The 27,539-nt window shown below is 35.5% G+C and overlaps 1 protein-coding gene across 3 annotated transcripts in view; it reads right to left on the reverse strand.

The window, feature by feature from the left end:
- LOC145688109 (proton myo-inositol cotransporter-like) overlaps positions 1 to 27,539 on the reverse strand; it is a 221,342-nt gene that overhangs the window by 30,008 nt on the left and 163,795 nt on the right. For all 3 annotated transcript variants that reach the window (XM_081761859.1, XM_081761860.1, XM_081761858.1), the window contains 5 exons: positions 23,707 to 23,837; positions 19,458 to 19,621; positions 13,658 to 13,760; positions 7,977 to 8,212; positions 1,942 to 2,094 (listed from right to left, as the gene is read on the reverse strand). In XM_081761859.1, the coding sequence (XP_081617985.1) occupies positions 1,942 to 2,094; positions 7,977 to 8,212; positions 13,658 to 13,760; positions 19,458 to 19,621; positions 23,707 to 23,837 (787 nt within the window). The remainder of the gene's footprint in view (positions 1 to 1,941; positions 2,095 to 7,976; positions 8,213 to 13,657; positions 13,761 to 19,457; positions 19,622 to 23,706; positions 23,838 to 27,539) is intronic.

The following is a 27,539-nucleotide window of genomic DNA, read 5'->3' on the forward strand; positions in this document are numbered from 1 at the left end:
TGCCGTTCCATATCTTCTTTTCGGCTTTGTTCTTGCCGTTGTAAGAGTAGTAATATTCGGTCTTCTAGTGTCATTCCTGGTGCTGCACTTTGTTCACCGTTATTACTATCACTGATTTCTTTCTCCATTGTTTCCCCGTTCATATTTCTTGAGATTATTCTACCACTTCTCAGTCTTGTCAAGTTCGTAGTCATTAACTTTTTTGCAGAAGTAAATTCACCCTTACTTAACTTTGGGAATTGAATTTACAAGTTCCCGGGTGAGGTAAACCAAAATTTTTATAACGATTCACTCAAGGTAATCGTTAACCTGGTTCGGCTAATAATTTAAGTCAAGTTTTTGTGGTAGTAATTATTCACACCTCAAAATATCTTCTGTGAGTACATTTACTTGTATTCTCACCTTTTATACTGAAATTACAAAACTGTGATACGTATTAAACAGTTTTATTCGTTGATTCTCTATGAACGAATATGCACATAGACTGTCTTCCAATCGTACATGTTTGTTAGGTAACTATAAACAACTACATAGCAACTAATTATACAATAATGTATATTTCTTACATATATTAAAAACATTCTTCTTTTGTTATTTTTAAATTAACACTATATCAGGTATAGTGCTTGTGTATGAGCACTTTCTGCCCAAGGTACAGGTAATTATTAAACGATACAAAGTATCTCGTTGTAACCCGTGAGTGTAAAATAACTACATTCTAAGATTTCTTTCTATATTTGTGTAACTTAATTCACCTGAAAACACATGATAATCGAACCGTTAACTTAACTTAAAGCTGACATTTTTTTTTAAATTGCCATATTTTGCATATAGGATAGAACAATCTTACAAACAGTAGTGTAGTTAAAATTACTTTTAGAAAGCAGTAATGGGGCCATTTGTGTTTCATGTGCTTTGCTAAATATAGTAAAAGTAACACACACTAATTTTATATTAGGCGACCGCGGTACAGTTAGTACATAATTCACTTAAGATTAGGGTTTTATGGTAAAGCGACGGAGTTCTATTATATATCTCGGTAGATCTACATTGAGTGTTCTGAAACTCGCACCTGTATTTAACGTGGGATGATATTAGAGGTTAAAAGAAGACGAAAATATCATATAACATTTAAAGTTTGGGATCTTGTTACGGCGGTAGATCCCAATGAAAATATGATAATGTGGCAACATTGCATGGCTGATGGGAAAGCAAGTGTCTAACAGAAAGAAATTGCAATTACTTGGTGCGGAGTAGGAGGAGGAAGTATATGATTTATCAACCGGATGATGCGTGTTAAATCGGATTTCTGGATTTTTGTGGCCTAATTCTGAGTGTCATTTACAGTTTTGAAAATCTGAAAAATCGATTTGGACAGCACTAATCCAAACACCACTTGAGCTTCAGGCCATTATTAGTCTTCACAATATGGGATTTACTGGACCACTCTCTACCCGAATGTCCGAAGTGGGTAGGTCTCTCTTCGCAACTTTAAAATAAAAACTAACATCCTTGTTGCTACCTGAAACTGTTACCTGATGGCGACCATCGACGGTGTCCACTTTTTGTCAATTTTACGTATCAGAGTTCTGAACCTCTGTTAGTCTGATTTTTCGATCACCTAGTACGTTCGGCAACCTTACAATAATTCTCTACTTTCCACTTAAAGAGAATAATACCGCAATTGATTGGGACCTGTCAATTTAGTGTATTACCCTACTGCACAATCTACTTACCTAACGCTTCACGGTTTACAACTTTATTGAAAGCACCACTCGCTACTTCCTTTACAAAAAGTTCTCTTACTTACACAAACGCGTCAGACACGGTGCTGGTTCCATGATGGTCCCAGTGTTTAATTACTTACTGATAGATAGGGGATTCAAAAGAATACATACTAAAAACAAACAGGATATAGCATACAACATAATTTTCACTCACCTTCTTTAGTCAGCAAATGTGTAAAAGTTAAAAATGTCATCGATACAAGAAGGTTAAACAAACAATTACATGAGGTAGCGAAACTATTGCAAACACCTCTGGCCCACAGCGGATAAATCTCAGAGTTTACAGTCCATGGCATAGGTCCCATTCCTGAAAACAGAAAAGAAGTTTAGTTTAAAAAATATGAACTATAAATGGTTTGTACAATTCGGGAAACAGGTTTCAGATTTCAGTTTTTCTCCATTATTTTCACATGTTAATTATTATTTCCAACTAAGTAATATACTTTTATTCCGTTGATTGAGGTTTAACGTTCGTGTCAAGCTTCAATGTTATATGAGAAGTGTACAGCTTAATATGGAGTTGAAACCAATGAGCTCTTCCACCGGAAGCATTTTTATTTCACTCATATATATATATATATATATATATTGTAATATGTAAATTGGACACATCTGCCTTGGATTGCCATATGATTTATAATACACAATAATACATAATTATAAATAAAGGAAATATGAGGTTGTAGAGAAATTGCAACTGTCGAGAATGGCGAAACTATTTTAATTGGTTGCAGGGTACTCAAAAGTTAAACTTGTGTCAAAAAGAATAGGGATTATTTTTGCACCTAGGCTCTTGGCATTGTTGTGGAAAGGAGGTTTCAAGTGTCTAATTGTTTGTGAGAAGGGTGTTGAGGTTAGACGGTCTGTGGTCGACGATTGTGAGATATAAAGGGAAGGCTTTAGTTTCTAGAGATGAGGTTATGTATGGAAAAAGTGAGGTTTACTAATTTCAGCAAAGAACGGAGACTAGAATGATACAGGATGAGATTCATACTAGATAATTTTTCTGTTATTTTATTGTCCATCATTTCATTTCTCTAAAAAATAAATCACAAGGGTAGTATCTCGAACAACGAAAAAAAAAATATATCGGTCATGTTGTATTACTTTTACATATCCCGGTAAACGCCCCCTGGTTCGAAATAATGAAAAATGAAATCTTTGAGTTTTATGTCCCATGGTTATGCCGGTTAGGCTAAAGGAGACGGTGATTATGAGAAATGAATGAAATGGTGGAATGAAGAAAGTGGGAGGAAACGGGAGAACCCTGAGAAAACCCACGAGCACGGTGTTTGTCCACCACGAAGTCCACACGGCGCGAGCTGGAATCGAACCAGGGATCCCAAGCACCCGAGGTGAACGCTCTACCACTGAGCCACCGCGTCCCCAACGCCCGCTGGTTCGAATTTTAACAAAAACGTTTAACTCTGGTCTGGGGCCTGGACCAAGGTATTCGTGACTAAAATTTGGTAACTCTCGGTCAATTTGTCTGGTTCCCAAGCCGCTTCCGGTAAACGCCCCCCTGAGACCCCCTGAATTAAAAAAAAGGGCTTCGTCTTGATCTGGGGCCTGGGCCAAGGTACTCTTGACCAAAATTTGGTAACTCTCGGTCCACTCATCTGGTTCCCAGGCCGCACACAGACAGACAAACACACAAACAAACTCTTTATTTATATTAGATTAGATAATTAATAAAATCTATCTTATATTTCAATTTTTCAATATAACCTGCCTAAAGTGATTCAATTCAATTTTTCAATATAACCTGATTTTAAAAATGTGTTCCACGATGCTTTCGAAAAAAAAAATCGATTTTGATGCAATATGGTTATTATGTACTGTAAGATTTTTCTACGATACTTACTGCTTGGGGTTGAAATTAGTCAATAATGAGGGAGTGAATTAGCCACCCCACCCGATTTTAAATACATATACTGCAAAAATTTCGTACAATTTATTCGTTTTTTTATATATATATAAAACTGAAATTGGTAAAGGAAAAACTATGCAAATCTTTGTAAAATGAAAGAAAAAATAAAGTCGTTTCTATATTGTACTAGATCACTGGTGATCAAATTTGAACATTATTTGGTTTTCTGCTCTCAATCTATAAATGGCGAATGAAACGCATAAGAAATTTGAGGGTTCGCTCAGCTTATTAACATTACAATAAAGTTCGTGTGCTTTAACGAATGAAAACAGTCTTTAGTTTAATAATACACCGACTGGCAGAATAAACTAGGAATTTCATTCCTCTTCTAAAGGAATGTTAATTGATTTTATTTTTCATTTTCAGTTTTAGAATTAGTGAAGGGTTATATATTTATTAGCATATTAATAATTCGGTTGAGTTGAAAATTGTAAAATGTATGAATTGGTGAATTGTGAATGACAAATTTAACAGTTTTCTGGATACTCTTATTTTAATACTGCTTTTCCGAAAAAGAATTATAATAAGGTTAGTAGGGGAAGGCAACAGGTTACTACAAGAATTATGTCTTCTAAACGAAAACTGCTTGAATTACCAAAATTATTGAAAACTGGTAACGGCATAACATCCAAATTTATTGGAATATATAGATAGATATAAAAGAACTATGAAGATGGCGAAGCTTTTACACAGTAGTGATATATATAAGCAGCGAGAAATAAAAGTAAAGTTATGCGAAAATTAAATAATGGGATGAAGTGTAAATATAAAACATGGATTGAAGCAATAGAGATAAATACTCAGATAAGACATGACCCTAAGAGTATTTCAAATGATTTTAACAGACGTTTTTTAACTTTATTTAAATGTTATCTTACTGATAACATAGAGAAATATAGATAAACTCTGACAACTGCAATGATTACTTGGGGAACAACCCCATACTGTAAGCTAATAAAATATATCTTAGATAATGATTTTCTTGAAGCATGTGATGGGTCAGGTTTCAAGCAGATTTGTTATTTTAAATACATATGTTAATACATTGGTCTTAACGAAGAGCTAGTTTAGTGGTACTCTTAAGAAATCTCACTGAACAAATTTTAAAATCCTCGAAAAATTAATGAACAATTACAGAAATGAAACGCAACTCTGAAGGTTTATATCTTAACAGGAATTTATATACTACATATGATGTTAAAATAACCTAAGGAAAAAGTGTACAAGTTTCAGAAAGTTACAATACAAGGTATACATAGTTATACGAAGCAATTGAATGAAAGGAACGAGACAGTGTGTGTGTGTCAGAGAGATGTTAAGATCCATTGTTGTGGTTACAGCATGGTTAGGTGACAACATTTGAGTGACTTCACATGGAGCAGACTCGTCTGGAAACTACGAGAAGGATGAAGTGTAGTGAGTGTGGCCCGGCAGTATTATTTCATGTGCATGAGCAGCACTGGGAAACACAGTCAATGCTGTGGAAGGAGAGGTGGCGGTAGACCACGGTCAAGTACAACAGAGGACGATCGATATATTGTGCAACAGGTAAGAAGGGACAGACCTCAAACACCGGCTGCAATTGCGAACACATCTAACAGTAAGTCGCCCAATCTCACGCTTCACAATGGCTGGACGACTGCACGAGAGTGGTCTCTTTGCCCGACTACCATTACGTACTTTTCTGTTGATATCCGCACATCGGCGGCACCCTTTGCGGTGGTATCAAGATCATCAGGACTGGACCGAAGAGGAGTGGATCACATTCTCTTCTGCAATAAGAGCAGATTCAGTGTGAGGAGTGATTCTGGACGTATACTCATCTGGCGAGAAGTGGGAACAAGTAATGAACCCAAGAACATTGTCGGATATGATCATTTTGGTGTTTTTGTGTGAAGAGGCATAATATAACTATGTTGCACGGACATACCGAGCTCCAAATTTCTGAACGCAGTAAACTCACCGATCAACGTTATGGTGACACTGTAATACTTCTCCACATGCGTCACATTCATAGATGCTGCCGGCCCCAACTTCTTCATGGATAATAATGTGCGACTGCATCGAACAGCGCAGGTGGTGGCCGGTGAATGAATTGGCTTGCCCATTCGCCCGATCTGAATTCCATCGAGCACGTCTGAAATGCTATCGAAAGACGTCTTGCAGCACGTCTAGATGAAGCAAGGACAATCCAGCAGTTGTTAACAGCGCTGGCAGAGTAATGAAACTCCATATCACAACAACTCATTACCAACTGTGTGAGTAGCATGGAAGCACGTTACAGAGTATGTATCGCTGTCCATGGTGATAACACACCTATCTAAGAATTACTTCACTCCTCTGAAATGTCAGGGGGATCATTATGACTTGCAGTGATTTCAGTATAAGCTATTGCTCCTTTTATAAAAGTGCCGTTTTTGTTCTTCTGATCACGTGTTTCTTTCTGTTTTTCTGTATTATACTGTGACACTATTCTCCATTTATGGTGCTAGTTTCACCAATCTATGCCACTTGTCACATAGTATGCGGAACTTACTTTTATTCTTAGGTTTTACACACCAGTAGCGATGGTAACACTGAACTCATAAATTCAAGTCACTTCGATTGTAGTTGAATGTTTCTTACCTTCAAAAATCAAGAATTATCTTAAAACCTAATTTCTCCCACCACCCAGTCCTGCAACAAGCCCTCCGTATTCCTTACTCTTAATTCTAACTGGTAGTCTGTTTACATATTGCGTATTTCTATAATAGATCACAGAAGCGCAAAATTAGGTAATACATTTATGTAAGTAGATTTATGTTTGTTATATTTCATAATTGAGAAAAGAGACCTTCGTTACTCCATGTGAAATCCTATGATTTCATATTTGAAAGTATTAAAATTTATTAGAATTTGAGGCTCAGCACATTGCTGTTCACGTAAACACTATTTAAGGACTGCTATTGGTATGTCTATTATTTTATTTCTAGTGCATAGAAAAGTCTCATCAACCCCACATCACATTTACAAATATTTTAAAATTGTAAAAATGATAAAAACTGAATATTGTAAAAATAAAAAAAAAAGTAGTAATAATAAAAATCAGGATTTCTTTTGTAAGTTTCTAATTTACAAGACTTTATGTTTTCATCATCTTCCTAATTGCTGTGTATCTTATATGACTATCAATATGTCTTTCTAATTAACTAAATATTTACGTTCAATACCTAGGCACTTCTAAATGCTGCCTTTAGCCTATATTAACTTAAACGCATAAACGTCAAGGTGACCAGACGTCCCGTTTTAGCCGGGACAGTCCCTTATTTTCAACCGTTGTCCCGTTTTTTTTTTTCTGATTCTCAAACGGGACGCCTAAATGTTCCGTTTTTAAGGAAACATGACCCAGATGTCCCGTAATTATTATTCAAAATATAAATGGCCAATGCTAATTCTCCATTCTTCCGTACCAACACTCATTGGGAAGGTTCAGCCGTGCCTAGAACTTCTGAATGTTTAAATGAGAATTAAGTGTTCTGTAGTTCAAGTGGGAATTGAGTAGTAACTCTGAGTGTTGAAGTAGTTAAATGTATTTTTAGGTAGTACTTAAGTTAGAAACGCTGTGTTATCATTCTTACTTGTATATTTTGTAAATATTGAAAACACTGCTGAGTCCCTAAATGCAATGTGGAAGTCCCCCCCCCCCCGTCGCCGATTCGTATGCGTCCCGTTTTTGAAAGTAAAAGTTCTGGTCACGTTGATAAACGTACAATGTAAAAATAAAATATAATAAACAAGCAACCATAACTGAAGGGTAAGGGGAAAAAAGAAGGAATGTCACAAAACTGCATTTTCGAGAAAACGGTGTTTTAATATTGAAAACCGCGTAAAAACAATAGGGTTAGTTAAATTTTTGCCTCTTTTTACATGGACATTTCTCCATCTACGCATGCTTGGCATATACAGTCAAATAGTACCAAGAGTCACCAACAGATAGGACAAAGCACCCGATAAAGCACATACATGGACATTCCTTGTTTTTTCTCCTTACCCTTCAACTGCAGTCGTCAAAAATACTGTTGTTTCTCTTCATAACACTTTAAAAGTAGAAAAAGTGTAGTAAACAGTAGCTGAAATAGTGTGAAATTATAAAGTATTAATATTATTAACTTTGTGTGTGTGTGTGTGTGTCACAGTACGAACAAGCTATGGAAAATATGCCACAGACACATCTTGATTAAAGTAACTGAATATCTGAAATAAATAAAATTAACCCTCACCTGGTGCAAAGAAAAGCAAGTAGATTCCAAGAGCAAGAATGCTGATCCAAGAGTAATCCGAGGGACACCAGTCATAGGCCCATGTCCAACCACTATCTACACTGGAAACGTTAGCGCAATGGCTACTTGTTGAACCACCTTCAGGATAATCCGCATCGGCTTCTAAACAAACGCTTGAAACTGAACTATTGAAACAGAACCCACAGTCGTCTTTTCTGACGCACTCAGTGCATGTCCTAATATCAGAAAAAAAAAATATATATTTAGAAATTTTGTTAAACAAATAACCAGAGCCAGGCACACAGCTGGTAATGAATATTAGATAGTGTACATAACATCTATAGACTGCAGAGAATCACTTCAAATTATACTTTTTTTGTTACAAATAAGTGTTAGTGTTTAATTACCATATGATATGTTCAATAAACTTATCTAGCGCAATCAAGTGGAATTGTATTGTATGTGATACCTTTTGTTCTATACTTCACATACAACTTCGCTAAATATTTTCAAATTCTCGCTACTTATAAACCACTAACGTTCAAACAGTTTACAGAATAATGAACGAACTGTTATTTAAACAGATTGGTTCCAAAATTTATGTAAATGCTTCAAGTTTTAAGAAATTATTTTTCACTTTATTTCTAGAAGTAAATTAATGTTAAAATATTATATTTGGTTGGACAAAATGTTAATACTCACTGTTAAGAATCTATCTACGTAATTTCTCCTAACATTTGACGCTAAGATCTTTTTGTTTCACTATGCAGAGTAGTTTCAACTCTTATCAACTATCAGAATGTCTGAAGACTTCAATGCACCTGTTTTTATTTTCACCCCTGGAAAATTTTACTCCATAGAAATCTTTACGCCTTGGCAATATTTGGTTATTTCAAAGAAAAAGTTAGGAGTCACGTTAAAAATTGATATCACTGGACGTGATCTCTCAGGGTATCTACTCATTTTGGGAAAGATAGCTTTGTATCCGAAAATTTGATAGGCGGTACACTCCGCATAAAAAAAGCGACAGATAACGCCGTGCAGCTAGGCCACCCAATATACACCTTATCCAATAATCGTGTTTAGTAAAGAGACCCCTTTCTCTCCTCCTTTCTTTCCTCTCTCCCATACTAAAATCAGCAAACATGAGCACGATTCTAATTTCAAAGTATTGGCACCGATAGAATAAAAAAATAAAAACAAGACGAAACAATATTCATAAGTTGATGTAGGGAGAAATTTAAACACACACAATGAAAAATTGAAACCAATGGATGTCTGTTACACAGAGGTTCAGAAGTGAGACAGAGAAAGAGAAGGGCAAAGAAGAAGGAAAAGAAAAGGGAGAATAGATAAAAATGTGAAATTTAAAGACGTAGTAAAAAAAGAACCTTTCATTATGAAGTTCCGTTTCTAGAAATCCAAAAGCAATATAGAATTAACGTTTATTTTTTTTATATTTTTCATGGTTTTTCAATATATAGAGGAAGCTTGAAATATTCATTAAGTCACTCTCAAAATGAATAGCAAACTTGGTGGTAAAATTAGATACGTAATTTCCATTGGAGCTATAGATCTCCGAGACATATCTAGGATAGTGTCAAAAGTTTAACACACATGCTTTGTTTTCGAGTGGTTCGGTTGCAAATTCGGTAGTGTTCATTGGACGTACTGATCCGAAATACATTCTAATAAACCCAGTAGGTAGCGTAGGTCATGCCTTCCATTCCAGACTACTAATACAAACTGAACAAAAGAGAAAGAAGGGAAAAGAAAAAGAAAGAAAGGAAAAATTGAATGAGTGCTATTTTACTAATAAATTTCTATCAGAAACATCTTATATTAAAAGTCCAAACTGTATCATAATGAAAAGTTATGAATGTTAAAAAGGAAAATTGGATGTTCCTTAAAGATGTAGCAGACATTGCATGTTTCACATTTCAAACGTGAATAAAACACATTGTATTATAGGATAGAAACAAATTTTGTCTAATATGAATAAAATCTTGTTTTGAAATAACCAAAGATGAGGCTGTTTTCTAGTTTCCATTTTCTCAGAAGATTTTTCTGTTCCGAGCATCCAGCCTCGATTTCATCTATTGCGGATATAACTTTGTAATTCGCACAGATAGAATGAACACGCTAGAGCTCAAACGGGTCATCACGTCTGTCGGGTGATGTAGGTTAGCTTACTGACCACCACTGGTTCGAGGATTCGAACCCGTGGTGAACTGGTGATTCGATTGAGACTCGGTAATCCGGAGGATAAATAAGATATTTTATTTATTTCTTTACGTTTAAACAGTGTTTCTTTTAGAGGTGACCAAGGCTGGAGATGTAATCCCCAGAGCACGAAAAAACACGACGCCGAAGTTCTCAGTTGATTCGATTTTCCAGACCGGGTCAGTCGGGATCTTGCTTGGTTTTAACTCTAGAACATGCACAGGCATATAAAGTGTGTGTGTGTGTGTGAGAGAGAGAGAGAGAGAGAGAGAGAGAAAGACGAATATAAATATGAAGTTTACTTATCATTGTATGATGAAGAACGCACACACTGTTCACTTGGATTCTCACCAGTGATTCCTTGTAAGTTCTCCAACCACAGATGAATCTCTGTTTGCAGCCATTATTTTATGCAAAAAAAAAAAAAAAACGATACTACCTGATGGGGAATCGAACAGAGATTTTTATTTGGAAGTCTAACATGATACCAATACTCCACCGATTGCTTAACCGAAATTTTGTTTAACAAATGGTGTAATGTTTTTTTCTTTCTGAGAACGATAACACGAAAAGTGTATACTGCAGATCAATGAAGTCTTTCGAATGTCTATGTAATTCACTTGCCCAATCAACATTCCTAAATCGTCTCTATCATGATACAGGTGTTTGCTTCCACATTCTTAACGATTGCTTGTGTAGTATGAGATTCTTCACAATCACTTTATTATAAAAAAAACTTCAGCGTGAACAGGATTTGAACCTACGTTGGACAACTGTACTACTTGTAAGTCCATTACGTTACCACTACATTATCATGTTACCTAAATCTATAAGCCAAATATTACTAACTTCAACCCTAATCTTTAGAACGAACCGTCTAATTCCTGTAAGGTTATTTACACCAAAGTGCACAACGAAATAACATACAATTCACGAAAAATTACAAAAGTAATAACACATTATGCAGTAATTTCGGCGTGCAAGTTCAAAAGTATGCGAATAATAATAATAATAATAATAATAATAATAATAATAATAATATGTTCACCTTCACTGTATATTTATCTATTGTTATTATTATTATTATTATAAACTATTACGTGCACATTATTAGGTAAGTAATTCCTTCTTATCCATAAACAATCTTTTGCACAGACTATGACCGGTTTGCACTACAAACAACTAACAGAGAAACATGAAAAGGAAGTTTTGGAAGGAGCTGATCACAAGACATTAGAGTCCTAGCATTTAGACCTGAATGGTCTGGGAGGAGTTTGTTAAGACTGCCCGCTGCAGGATTCAAACTCGAATTACTGTAATTGCACAGCGAGAATGCTGTGTAATTTGAAGTAATGTCAAATGAGTTGCATGTTTATTATTATTATTATTATTATTATTATTATTATTATTATTATTATTATTATTATTATTATGTAGATTGTAAAAAGCATTGTATGTTATGATATTCTTTATAAATGAATTGTATCTCTTCGAAGAGCGTTTCAGTTCTAAGGTTTTTTTTTTATTTTTTCAAGGTACTAAGCAGATAGGAGGACGCAGTTCATTTTAACATATGCAGACATACTTTATGAACTTGTGATACAGAAGGCAGCATCGTGCAGCGTTCGTTGTTCCTACAGTCGTGACTGGAGATTTTAATACTACAAAAAGCAACGTTTAGTGTGCAAGAACAATGTGTGATCATCGTGATATAGTTTCTGGTCTTCATATATCCATGGGATTTGCTAAGACCACTTGTAAGAAGACCTGAAAAGTTTCTTCGAGGTGGGTTCCCCAAATACTGACTGCTGGCACAAGGCTGCGCCAAGTGGCGGATGTATCATTGTTAATACGTGATAAATGATGCATTCTCTTCCTCAGTTGGTAGAATGGATAAGATATGAGTACCACTTTTCAACCCTAAAAAGAAACGACAGTCATCACAATAAAAGCACACAGACTACCCCCAACAAAGAAATTTCGAGTTACCCTTAGTGCTTGAAATGTTATGGTGGACAGAAAACGCATAATCATCATTCATCGTGTTCTAGACGGCACTAAGGTGACAATTGCATCTTACAAACATGTTTTGAAGCGTAAGCTTATTACATCATTACGAGAAAAAACAATCCGCGAAGGATGCCGATGTGCTTTTTCATCAAGAAAATCATCCTGAACATTGACCACTCCTAAATTAGGATCTGCTTCCTAATAGCTTTGAAATGGTTTCTCATACTTTCTCAGGGGCGTCATTTAGGGGGGGGCAGGAGGGGCAATTGCCCCACCCTGGGTTTGAGGTTTATATGGATTTTATCAATAGAATAGTAGAAAATCAGTGAAAATCGCGAAATTTTACTTATATCAAGGGGTCTTGCCCCCCATGTAAACTCTGAAATGACGCTCCTGTACTTTCTACTCACCAGATCTGGCTCTTAAAGATTTTTTTTTTTTTTTTTTTTTTTTTTTGCTATATCAAACAATGAAGGACACTTTCCATGGATGTGCATTTCAAGTCAAGCCGCTCTGGCATCAGTGATTTCCCAATAGACAAAACATACTCCTGAAGAAGCATTCTTGCCAGCCATTGGATCATGACGTCAATGTTACAGAAAATGTTTAAGTTTAAAGAGAGATTTACGTTGAGAAGAGGTACGTTCCCACTTTCTGAAATAAGTAACTTGTGAAATGAAAAAAAATAGGAGACCTTAGAACTTCAATGCACCTAGTACTTAACGTCAATAGGAGCAAGATAAACGCAGCAGTTCGGACTTTTATTTCCCGAGCCTTGAAGTTATCAACTTGATTAGTTTACACAAACTGTATCCAGCTAATTTAACTAAACTGTATTCAACTGTTATACATTGTGTTGTAACAAAAATAATTTAAAAAAGAAAGAAAAGGTAAGGAAAGAAAATATGTGGTGTAGTCCTTTAATCAAACTCTTTTGAGATGGCAGCGAGGTTGGAAAGGCCTCTTCTATAAGAAGTGACCTTGCATGATGCTTTGTGCAGCCGTCTACTGAATCAGATTCAAGTTCTGGTATATTTCGAAGCGCATATAAATAGTGAGTTCTGTCCTTTACACCCTCGATGTTGCACAAGTTCATAAACTCAATAAATCAGTCAATATAAAAAAAATCTCGAAGTTGTGACAATAAAGGATATGCCTATCTACAGCTAATGGTTCAGTACGTTTATTGCAAAATAATAAAATTAAATAAATAAAGTACGGTAACTTTGAGCAAATTTGGAGATTATATATATATATATATATATAAAGAATTAAACTATATGAAATGCATACTCCTGAAAAAGGTAATACATATATAAGGGAGAAGTATTAACTGAATTTTGAATCACTTAAAATAGCGAATACTGATCTTAGAAAAGTAAAAATAAAAATACTAATAAAAAACGAACTATAAATGTAATTAACAAGCAAAAAAATTCACAACATACCTTAAACTTCCACACGCACCCGAACCTGACATGGTAACTCCAGGTGCATCCAATTCCATTAATTGAAAACCAACGCCCAAAATCAGCAATGATACTACCACTCCTACAACAGAATATAAAACATTTCTGGAAAAACAGAAATCTAAAGTCCAATTATGTTAGAACGCTGGAGCAAAATAGCCGATAGGGTAATATAACAGCTAACATAGTTGGAGATTCGCATATTTATTGGAACGTTCGCAAGTTTAATTAGGTCCACTAAATGATTACCCATAAATAACTTGCTAAATATCTAAAGCAGCACATTAACGTGATTTTCTATTCCTTTCGGCAATATTCAATACGAAGTTGTACATACAGAAGGCTGATCCCTATATATGTGTGTTCGATTTTGACGTTTCATCACCCTTAGGAAAAACCACGAGACCACCATCGGTTGCTCTTGATGTGAGCACTATGTGTATTGGTATAGCCCTGCCATTATAACTTCCATTGTAGGAGGCATCATTGAAGTACAGGAAGGAGAATCTTGAGTCATTCCTCCTGGCAAGCTTTCCAGAGGCCACCTAAAGCGAAGACGACGAGATGCAAGTACTCTTTTCAATAGGCCAAACGCGCAAAAATCTATACAACTGGCATCAGGTGATTTCACTGGTTATGTCCTGGAAGGGAATGGCATGGATGCCGGTGTCTGTCGCCAGCTGTTTACAGAAATCTCTGTGTGGACGGGATGTATGTGATGAGAGCTTATCCATATGCATACGAACTTGATTTGTTGCATTTCCATACAAACGGGGCAGATCTTCTGTAAATATTGCTGATAAAATGTGGAGATCAGTTTGAAGTTTTTAGGCACCTGCCGATTCGTTAACTTGTCTTCATAGCAGTATCCCGCGACAACCAGAAATCCCTTCGAGAAACTTGCTTTGCACTGAAGAATTACTTGGAACAAATGAATTCAGAACAGGTTTTTACGTTTCGTGGAGTGTATGTTATGGCTCAAATTTGCTACAATCTGATAGATAAATTCACGATTCATTCAGCATGTCAACAAACTTCTACTTTTCCCAGGATAGATGGCGTTCCTAGAGGCGCCTGCAGTAAGTCTTTCTCTCCTTCCGATGGACGCAGTAAGGACATGTCCACGACTTTTAAACACCATTCAGAGCTTTAATTTGTCACATAGATTGCGGTCACAGTTGACTGTGTAATCGTCTTATCATCACATGTTGTGTAGGAGGGGTTTCCTACAAAGCCGTTCGGCGCAACTTCCGAGCTACAGGTGGAGTCACCACAGTATACGGTCGTTCTCCACTCCCTTTATAGAGTGAACGAAGTGCTGGAACGTCGTGTGGTTTCTATCGGCCAATTGTTCTTGATTGTCGTTGACCCTAATGCACATAAATTTTTCTTTCACTGGTTTTGAATCTGTGTCACGGAAAACTTGGCGTGGAAAAGTGTTACAACGTAGGCTTCTGAAAACCGGTTCGCCGTGGGAGCCATTTGAAGAAATTTTATTACTCAACGCTGGACACTAAGGCTCCATTGCGAAGAATAAGGATGTAGTAGATAGGTAAGGTGTACATACGAAAAATTTACCAAGTAATTTTCTCTGACCCTCATAGATGGTCTAGCGGTTAGCGCACGTGTCTTTCGTGCACGGGTTTGATTGCTGGTTGTAGAATATAGAACACTTACGATGGTTCGGATTCCATCTTAAAAAACAGGACACCTTTCACATACCCTCGGTGCTGAAAAGGCCTTCGTTAACTTCAACAACAAACACAGCACGTATTGTTTTTATCATGAAATTATTACAGATATTGCTTGCAATATTCCAATATTTTTATCTAAATTTTCTTTACTTGCATACAAAATAACAATGAAAATTATCTATCAAAATACGCAATAATAAACTTCGCTCGAAATACCTATACAGATGCCGGAGAGTGAAACAAGAACAGACGTCCTAGTGGGATAGTCGAAAGAGTTAAGGTAACTGTAAAGGCTGAACTTTCACCGATAGATTCCAAAACGTGCCCTATATCTTCCCAACTTATTTTGTAGGAAGCGAAAATATTCCAAATTCACGCGGAACACAGTTTGTGAAGCGTAACCAGAACATCATGGCGTGCAAAGCTATGGAATACAACCGATATTGCCAAGCCGAGCCTTTCTCTGTCGAGCTCGACTACCAAATAATAGCGGTTTTTTTTTTTTTTTTTTTTTTTTTTTTTGTAGACGATGGTCTATTTGCTCACCAAATTTGATTTAGATCTGCCAGTAGTTACCAAGAAATAAAGTGTCACATACAAGTCAAGCTGAGCCTGTTCGTAAACGAGTTCTGTCACCAAATTTAACGATCTTTATTCCCTAAACGATGAGCTACTTGGCCATCAAATCTGGTTTAGATTCGGCCAGTAGTTGCCGAGAAATAAAGTGCCAGATACAAGTCGAGCTGAACCTGTTCCTAGACGATGAGCTACTTAGCCACAAAATCTGGTTTAGATCCGGCTAGTAGTTACTGAGAAAGAAAATACCACACGCTATAAGTTATTCTATGTCTATACCAGGAGCAATTAATTCAATCAAACTCAAAATTCAAACTTTATCCAAAGACAATTAAATAATCAGAGCATTAAATTAATAACGTTTGATTTTAATCTTCCGAAACATGCCCGCAATAATGAAACACTCAAAAGTGAAAGAAACAAAATATCAAGAAACTGCACGGAACATTCTTTGCTTATTTATTCAATTTCTCTTTGAACAAAGTTTGAATATTCATCTCTTGGATTGAATTATTTTAAATACTGATGCTTCCTAGAAAATACTTTGAAGAGGGCACATGTTGCTATTTATTGATTACACTGGCTCAACGCAAATGTAGCAGAGATAACACTAGCTAAACTTGACTAATTTGGGGCCACTCAATTCGAAAATTACATTGAAATTTGAAGATTAGCTGTGTTTTTTGAGTTACAGCCTCGGCCTGAAATTATGGTTCTCGCACTATATTTTGGCGTTTCCACATATAATCATCCGGCAACTCAGCAAGAGCGCATCACAGTTTTCATAATACGGTATATTCACGTTATCGGCTACTCTCATTGCACATGTCGATATCACCTGATACGTAACATTTTCGTCTGATAGGGATTTTCCATTCCTACAAATTGACGAAGGAAAAGCCAAAAAGTGTTGAGCCTATTTTTTTTTTTTTTTCGAGCGTGTAATGTATTTTAATATAAAATCGAGATATACGAGCGATGTGGCATGCTTTTCTTCGAACGGCCCCAGTGTAACTTCCAACTCCTTCCACCGCACTACAGTTACCAGTTTCCACAGATGGAGTGCTCACAATGTCCACGCCATACAAGCAGCGAAATGTTATACTTTTTCTATGATGCAAAGAGCACACACAGCCACATATATTTACAAGGAAATGAACTCGGAGTTAGCAGTGCGAAATGTTCAGTGGTGGTGCAAATAGTTTGAAAATGAATGGGAAAATGTCCAGGATAATGAGCAATCGGGTCGACCTTGTTGCTCGCTGAAACCGGACAACATTAAGCATACTGACAAATGGTAAAAGTGGGTTTTTCTTGTTAATTTGAAGGACATTGAAAGGAAGCTTGACATTTCATGTTGTAGTGTTTATGACATTATTCATGATTCGTTACGACATCGCAAGGTGTCATATAGGGGGATTTCTGTGCTTCTTAATGATGTCAAAAAGAGCAAGCGAATGGCTATGCCACTGTACCAATATAGGGATACCGCAGTTAATAATAAAATCAAGAGACTTAAATATGTCCAACACCAACATTATAAAAGGGAATAACCTACTACAACTACAGGAATTACTACTTAACGCTGAGCATTCAGACTACGAAGAACAAGAACACCGTAGATTCTAACCTACCTACGGAATACTTTATCAGGTCTTTTTCTGTCAAGGAATTATTTGACGCAAATATTTATCAAAAATATTGAAAATGTGTTTGTCAGTAACTTTTTCTCGTGTTGAAACCTTCAAAAATCTTGAATATAAAAAGGAAACGGATTTACTTTCGACAAAACGTCAGTTACAATAATACTTGCTTTTTTGGAACATTCATGTTGAATATTCAAAACATTCTCCTTAATTCGAAAACTCACACATTCCTAAGAATCATTCTATCCTTAAAGCCTTTGCAGATGATCTATGTAGTTACTAGGAGAAAAATATATCGACAATATACTCGTGCGTTCTCTTGTTAATAACTTCAGGAGTGTAGTTTTCGGTGATAGAATGATGTTGAAGAAGACTGTAGTGACTGGACTATTCCTTTCACAGTTATTAACAAGTACCGTAAGAAGAGGTTATTTGCACCAGATTAAAGGAATTTTAAAGAAAGCCGCATGTAACTTACAAACGTAATGATTTAGAACACTGTACTTTAAACATATAATAGCTAGATATATAAGGAAAAAAATAGTGCAAGTGCATTAGTAAACATTCAGTATGACCATAGTTATTGAAATATAAACTTTGGTGCAAAGTAACTCCATAGGTGAGGATACTTTGCACAACACACAAAAAAGTATGTTCAACATACAAACATAATGTTTCTGTACAATGTTTCCCCTTCAGTATTTATACATTTCACTTTCTATACAAAACTGTATGCAGTCTACAAATATTGATATTAGAATGATGGTACCGGTATCGGGGATACTTAGTATGAATTACCAATATTTGTAAAGAAAATTATGTATTTTCTGGTACCGGCACAGGAACCACATTCTGATAGTTTAGCATATGTCCCACAAAGTGCCAACTCAGGAACAGAAAAAAAATCCCCGTGAACTGATTTGCCTTGGTTACTCGTTATGTCTAAGAATATCATCCCAACCGTAATTAGTGGAAGATTTACGGGGTTTGGGACTTTCAGAGTGAAGCCCACCCAAGTTGTATTCTTTCTTTTTTTTATTTTTCTTCTTCTTCTTTTTTTTAATCTAATGTTAGTCATTCCTATGAGTATAAGCTTCAAGCCACCCCAAAATTCTAGTGATTTCTAAAATAGTGAAGCCCATCTCAAACTATTTTTCTGGATCCGCCACTGTTTGTAATTTATTTTCCAACAAGAAATTCATTCCGGCATCTACCTAAATAGGAAATATACCTAAATTTAGAATGCAGGAGGTTCCAGTAGTAATAATTTCCTATCTAAGGGGTATTTTAGACCGGTGCAAAGTAACTCCGATTAGAGGCTGAAACCGCCTTCTCCCAGTTTTACTTTTTTATGGCTTTAAAACGTCTCATATTTCAATTTCAAGTATTGCATCGAAGTCCCATTATACACAGTAGTATTCTACGAAACTGACTTTACTTTGACGAAATTTCTTGTAGGTGATATCTTTCAAATTTTGTCGGTCTTTACAATGGCTGCTTTCCATACCTCTACAACAAACCCTCCGGGTAATTAGAACTGATGTTAACCGCCAACATTATAGCCAAAATACAGTTAGATGTTCTATCTTACGGTGGCAGTTGAAACTTTCTTTTTAGAGTTCACGGTTTTACCGACAGAGGAGTGTGAAACTCTTTTCATATTTTATGCAGAGTAACCCTGTCTTGCGGTACTATGGGCATATTCTTCCGCTAGCAACTATGCAGAATATCATACCTAAAGCTATGGTTTTTCAAGTCATTTATTTGGAAAACAAATATGGATAATTAACATTTGAAGAATGTCTATTGTAATGAAAACAACATGGTTGTTGAAAAATCCAACCGTGTGAAATGATAACTAACCTCCAAGTGACCACAAGGTAAGAGATCTTCTGCCCACTCGCTCGACTAAATATAGACCAATAAAGGTGCAGAGAAAATTCACAGACGCAGTTGCAGCAGCTAACCAGATAGCTAATGAAACATCACTAACCCCTGCCATCTGGATTATACTTGCGCTATAGTACCTGAAATAACGTAAAAGTAGGTTAACAAGAATATTAACATCATTCATAATTCATATTTCAATAACGAAGTTAATTTATTAAGCCTAGAACTGGAACAAGTGTGGTGTTTTTATTTTCGAGCGAAGAGAGGGCAGAGGGAAGTATGATGATCATGAAAAATATCAAATTCGAGATTTCAACGGATTTACACGTTTCATGGGCCCCACATACCAAAAGAGTGATCTGCCCGTCCGTTCACCCTGATGTACAGTACATTCACTTAGAGGCCATACCGTTCAATATATATCAACCCTTTTTTTTAAGTTCTTAGGTGATCTTCCAGCAAGGTTTTTCCAATTTTCTTCCTACTCCTAAGAGTAATGCTCACTCTTGGGCATGAGTTTATTCCCAGACTACTCCTTCAAAAACGACTCAGGCGATTTTGGTCATATTCCATAAGTAAATATTTCATTATTATTCTCATAATGTTGCATAAATCATTTCCACGAGAGAGGTAGTGTTTTTTATTATTGTTGTTGTTGTTGATAATTTTGTAAAATACCACTCATGTGATTTTATTTTATATACAAATATTTTATGAAAACTGCAACATATGGCATAAATTATTTCTTATGAAAAAATCTACAAGAGGTAATTTACTTTAGAGGACGAGTTTTCTTTTGGTGAAGCTTTGTGAAAACGCCTTTAATTTTGTTCGTATTTCACAAGAAAATTACTGCAGCACAACGTGATTAGTTTAAGGAATTAGAGCGAGGGAGTTTAGCGCGGTGGCCCGTACCTCTTATTTAACTTTCGAGTGATTGTAGGACAGAAGAAAGTCTTGTAACTGTAAAAAGATCGAATTTGAAATCTCCACGTTTGCACCCTCCTTGCACATATTGAAAAAGTGATTGATTCATATCTGTTATTGTTTCTTCCCAATGTACGAGTATTGTTCCTTTCAGGGGCGTTTCAGAATAAAATCATGTCGCAGTGGAGCTCTATCACGATTTGCCCTCGGGTAATTTTTTTTTTTTGGAAGAATGTTTGGTTTGTACATATGTTTTGAGGTCATACTATTCAGCGTGTCAGAATGAAATTTTAGTTTCATTTTCAAACCACTCCATGAGGGAAGCTTTCGAAATTTGTTCTTGCTCCCCCCCCAAAATATCGCTATTTTACTGAAGGGTGAAAATATAAAGTTGCAATTTCCTCAAAAACAGTTCTAACCATTTTCTTTGTACTTCAGGAGTCAACATTTCATTAAGAATCTTATAATGTGGCATAAATCTTTCCTTTGAGAAAAATCTACAAGGGGTAGTTTTTTCTTGGCAGTGAGTTATCTTAGCTTATTTCCTCAAAAACGACCCGCGTGATCTTAACAAATTCATGTTTGATTTGCACATTGGTGAATTGCAACCTTGAATGTTTAGTTTGTCCATAAATTGAAATGAAAAAGAGTTATTTTAAAAAATGTGACATATCAATTTTAATCAAAGTTCTGCTTGTTACTACAGGAAACAAAGAACAACCATAAAACCTCTATATGTAAAGTTTGGGAGGAGATTCTTGACACCAAGGTAAGACAAAAAATAAAGACGAACTTAAGTGTAAAAGTGTTCCATTTGGCGCTATGATCAGCTGATAGTTTATCGGAAAAAATGCAGAAACAGTCATAACCCGAGAAGAAAATGACTGACCAAAGTTTGGTAAAACGGAATGTTAATTATTTTAAATCATACATTCCATTTATGTACAATAGAACGTGGTGCAGGGGTGGCGAAATCGTAACTTCAAAGAAAACTGGAGATTTCCTGTGGTATATTATAAGGAGAAATTAATGAGAAAAATACATAACCTTCAATCAAGTACAATGTTTTGACGGCTAAAAATCTTACCAGATTGTGCAAGTTACAAGAACACTTAAAATTCGAAAGAAGTGATCGACAGTTTGATCAATCTACTTTCTCTCAATAAAGAATAAATTCTCAGAAGAACTGTCATTATGATGGACACGTGCATCTTCTTAGCACATAACATATCATTCCCAAAAGATATTAAAATACGAGTATATAGGATGGTTGGGAGTTCACAGCTTTTAAAAGGGTAATTACTTATTAAAAATATCTTGTGTTTTACAAACAATCCATCATTTTCCCTGTTTTATATGTTCTCACATTTTTTTTTTTTTATAAAATCTAACTTGGTCTGTTTACACATCTCAACTAATAAACTATTGACCGTTCTATTACATGCCATTTTTGCCTCCTTTATTGCGTCTGTTTTCTAATTGTCTTTCCCCCTCTCTAACTTATATTTCATAATCGCATTTCCTTCGTGGTGCTATACTACTTTTTATGCTCTTATACGTTTCCATTGTCCTAAATTATATAGACCTAATTAAAGATTAAGAATTCTTCAATGAGTTCCTGTTCAATTTCTTCCAAATTAAAAGTACTTTTCACCAAGTGGTTTTCAGATTAATATTTATTGTGACGCAATCGAACAGTCAGTATAACTTAGTTCACTATCTTTGACTGTGTAGGTCTTGTAAAACTGACATTAAAACGACCGCTAAATGATGTACATCGTAATTTGAAATACGTTTATATAAAGGACATACAATGTTTTGAAAGATTAATGTCTAGATTTTATCAGATGTAAATTGAAAATACCTGTACTATTTCTCGAAGTAGTCCCCTAGAATTGCAACACATTTTTGACATCTGGCTACGGAACTTCTTTATTTCGTCAGCCATTTGTCCGTTCCTCCGTCATTGGAGAATTGTTTGAATCACTTCATTATCCGCGATATGACTAATAACGCATAGGACCCGTAAACTGAAGCTATATGAAGTGTTTATACACTATTTACGCGCATGTCTTTAGTGTTTATACGCTAAATACATTACAGAATTATGTCTTTAGTCAGAGAAATATGTCTTTAATCAGAGAACTATGTCTTTAGTATTTATACACTAAAGACATTAGAGAATTTTGAATAACAATTTCAACAAACTGAGGAGAACTTTCAGATTTTAGGTATAAAGAAATCGGCCTAACTTTTTCTCAACTTTGACAAAACAGATTTTTATGTGGTAGAGCGTTCACCTCCGGTGCTTGGGATCCCTGGTTCGATCCCAGCTCGCGCCGTGTGGAATTTGTGGTGAATAAACACCGTGCTCATGGTTTTTCTCGGGGTTCTCCTGTTTTCTTCCACTTTCCTTATTCCACCATTTTCATTCATTTCTCATAATTACCGTCTCCTTTAGCCTAACCGGCATAACTGTGGGACGTAAAACTGAAAGATTTCATTTTATTTTTCAGATTTTTATGGTTGATCTTAAAAATGATTTCGAAGTGATAGGGATTGACCAACAATGTATCCTAAAGATTTTCATGAATTTAGCCAGTCCACAGTTTCCAGACAAAACAAAGTGAATTTGGCTCGAGCAGGACATTGGGTAGCAGCTATTTAGGAACAATTGTGTGAAGGTTTACGTAATGTAAGTGAGACTAAAGCTGACATCAACAAGTATCTTGCAACCAAAATATGCTTGCATACATATTTTTCAAATATCTTTATTAAAAAAAAAAAAAAAAAAAAAACATTCTTTTCGTGCGCAGAACAATATTTATTTGTTTTCTGCTAGTAGATAAATGAATAAAAATAAATGAAGTAAGCATTGTCAAAGTAGCATGATAATTAACATTCCGTCAAAAAATCTTTATCTATCTATCTATCTATATATATATATAAGAAATTACTTCACATAGAAGTTACAAGAAACAACACACAGAAAAAATTATCATTATTGTATTAACCCTTAAAATGATAAGGTGAATTCATTGGACACATCTCGGAAAATAAATAAATTTCAGCAGTTTATTATAAGCATTATAGATGCCACGTCAATATATGATCCCTTTGTTCACTATAACCGAAGAACAAACAAGAATTCCTGATGCATGTGGAAAGTTTATTACGTAAAAATACAGTATGCCTAAAATTCAAAATAGTCAGGAAAAACGAGTCCAATGGACTCACTTCATCATTTTGTGCTACAAAAGAAAAAAAACATCATTTTAAGGTTTAAATAACTTACATCACAGTATTTATTCCAGCTAACTGTTGGAATGATAACAACAATACACCTAAAAGAAGAGCTCGGCGGGTACTTGAAGACTGGAGAATCTGAATGATTAAAAATTTGCTTCCTCCTGACGATGTACGAGCCTATGGTAAAAGAAAGAAAAAGATTCATAAGATATCAATACCCGTTCCAGGAAACAATTTAACTTTTCTCATTCTTTTTCTGTTCAATATTTCGCGTCAGTAAATACTCTGAATTCTAACACGGTACACTTTCGAACAGACCAGAATAGAATTGATTACATTGAATGACCAATACAAATGGCATATTACAGGAACGTGGGGGAATACCGCACAGTGAGGAATACTACCTCAAAGCTTACTTCAGAACTAGAAAGCACGAGAGCGCTGGAGTCGGTGTGATAAGAACCGTCAAAAATATAACGCCAGCGCGCGTCTTATTTGTCGCATGAGAATACATTTCAAGAAAATTGATTTTTGATCTAATTTTTCGCTGGGTAAACTTAAGAGGTACGTGAAAACTTCTAAACTTTATTATGTAATTTCGCTTCAGATTTAATTTTACATATCAAAGATTAATACCGCATATATTTATATTCTCTGCAAAATCTAAAATATCTCTCATGAATCAAATTACATTCAATAAACGATAGGAGCAGGCATACCGCGCAGTCGTTGTGGGGTGCGCAGTATTAATCACGAAATCTAGTCATTTAGCATGGATTCGTTGAAAGTGATCCAGTGCCATTTTATGGAAATTTCATTTTTAATGCCAAAATTACTTATTATTAGTTTGGCGCAATATAAGGGACAAGTGAAGTCAAATTATTATCCCTCATCGCCATGTAGCATTTTCATAGATAGAGTGCATGCATTCTTATAGCTTGAAGCTAAAAGAAAACAACTCATTTATCTAGAAAGCACATCACTAGCCCTTAAATATGTATTATTATTATATTATTATATATATTAAGCTAAGCAACTAAAAACTAACTAACTCTATGGCTTATGGAACCCGGAGGTACAAAGCTGCGTTCACAAAAGCTCCCCACCGACTTCTATCCTTAGCCAAGTGGATCCAATTTCTACCTTGTATTCCTATTTCTGCGAGATCCATCTTAATATTGTCCTCCCATCTGCGCTTAGGTCTTCCTAATGGTCGTTTTCCGTTTGGGCTTTCAGTTAAGACTTTGAAAGCGTTCCTACTTTCTTCCATTCTGGCTACATGACCTGCCCACCTGAGCCTCCTAGATTTGATGACCCTAATAATGTTCGGTAAACCGTATAAATTATGTAGTTCCTCGTTATGAAGTTTCCGCCATTCCCCATTCCTGTTCCTCTCGGGTCCGAATATTTGCCTCAGGATCTTGTTCTTGTCTACGTTCTTCCCTCAGAGTAAGCGACCATGTTTGGCAACCATACAAAACAACAGGCATGATTATCGTTTTACTATTTTAAGCTTCAAATTTTTCGACAGAATTCGCGACGTTTGAACTGAACCTTCTTCTTGTTCACCTCAACCATGGGTTGCTGGGCAACATGGAATTTTAAAACTTTTCTCTCGCTTGGGAGAGCTGTTTTATACCTTGATAAGGCCTCTTCTTCAAAACTGCATCTAGATATTCTATCCTTGGCCTTCCTCTTCCTGGTTTTCCTTCTGGCTTTCCTTCTATCAGCACAGTGATCCAATCGGAGTGTAGAAAAAGATGGCCAAGCATGCTGTTTCTTATTTTTCCTATTATCTTCATGATATGTCGTCTTTCATTAGGTTCCTTTAGTTCGTCTTCATTCCTTTTCCTTTCGGTCCATGATATGCGCAGCATTCTGCGCCAACACCACATTTCAAATGCTTCCAGCGTGGATATTTCAGCCTGTCGCCTTTTGATAACGTCATAGGTACAGTTAATATTAATTTCAGAAGCTTTGTAAATTTACTAAATATTTTTTTCTAGATTATTGCGATCAATTCATCCTAGAAAACCCAGTCCCTCACAGTGATCCAAATTTCTCTGCAGCGTAAACTGAAGACAGTTCGTGGCAGAAATTAATATTATAAAAACATGTAAATTGAACACACTTTATTCGCAGTTTATCTAGCAAAATTTAAAACAAATTGTAGAAATATATCTAAGGGAAACAACATTGTTGCCGTAAGATGTCCTGTGAATTTAAACCTTTTTTAAACACTCTTCTGAACTGCCCTTTGCTTGTTTTGTTTAAGCCTTAATTACAAGTTTTCCCCTCAGTGGAGAGCTGGGCAAATTGCTTTTTTCAGTAAGTTATTTACAGAAATCATGGTATAGAATTCATTCAGAATTTGTAGGTTATTTACAAAATTAGAACACACACAACTGAAGTAAATCTAATAAATAAAACACAAAACAGCAGATTCAGAAAAGACAGCTGATACAAAAGAGGTATATGAATCGCGAATGTCACTTATACACCAACCCACACACGTGTGTAAAGGAAAAACTACATTCCAAATCATCAGTCTTGGTTATAAGGAATGCATGATGAACACAATATACTTCCACACGAGGCGAAACAATGTTTATTAGTGATACGTTCTGGAAAGCATATTTTGAAACCCACCAGATGTAGGATCAGCATGTAACAGAAGCTAAACAGCATTGTCAGTTCTACACCCAGAAATGTTTGCTTGGAGGGGTCCAAAGTATTTGAGGGAGTCCAATACACCTATGTAATATCGAACCTGTCTTATTCTGCACCCGAAAAGGAGATAAGTAGTTAATCACTGTCACCTATATTAAAAAAAAAAAAAAAAAAAACTGACAGAACGATTATTTTTATAAGAAAAGAAAGAGTACATGATGAGGCATAAAATAAAATATTTAGTCTACATGAATCATTTCTCTGTTAAACAAGTATAGTTCATTAAGAAAGTCTACAAATGTTAGTCAACTTTGAAAATTGTTGGGAGGTCCAGACCCGGTGGACCCCTCCCTCGTGGCTGCACCTCTGAGCATTGGTAACTAGTCCCAAATTCAATGTGGCGTATCCCATCAATGTTTTATGTGGATAGTTATCAAGAGTACAAAATACATTTGTTTTATATATAAAAAAAAATGTATATGCTAAATACTATCCGCAAAGGGGAGGGATTCTATATATTGACTTATAAATATCTGGTTCACAAATTGCTGTACAAGAAGCCTTCGTAATCTATATAAGCTAAGAATTAACTAGTAAATGCGTGTTTACTTTCATTTGCTTTCCACTCTATTACATATTTTCTATCTTATTTTGTAATTCTGCAATCACTTTTGTTTTAATTGTCATTATATTGATTTGCTTCAGTATAGTCCCGTAATTTAAAAATATGAATGCATAAAAATAAACTCCATGCAGAGAAAGCTTCTCGTTCACTGGAAACCGTGCCGCGTTGTTGCAGATGCGCTGCAACGACCACAGCCTTTAACTTCTGAGATAGGGGAAAGGAGACTTAACATTCGCTCCAATTGGCGCGCTAAAGAAATCTGGTCGTTGTATGCTCGCTGCTACGCAACATAAATTAGAGACATTGACGCATTGTTTTTCACTTTTTAAAACGGATTAATGAATTTTACAGTTACAGAAGTAAAAAATATGTTATTTAAAGTATATGGGAGCATTAGATAGTATTTTTTTCTGTTCTTTACTACTACTGCTAATAATATTTTTTTTTTCTTGAAATACTTTGGTCGTTGCGCAATGCTGCAACACCAACATTAGGCGCCATTGATAGTTAGTTTGCGTAGTGGTCTCGTGAAGAAAAAAATATATTTTCAATTTACTGAAAAAAATATTCAGCTATTAACTATT

This window comes from Thermobia domestica, chromosome 6 (genome assembly GCF_964235325.1).
Source record: "Thermobia domestica chromosome 6, izTheDome1.hap1.1, whole genome shotgun sequence".
In the NCBI taxonomy this organism is placed as follows: Eukaryota; Metazoa; Arthropoda; class Insecta; order Zygentoma; family Lepismatidae; genus Thermobia; species Thermobia domestica.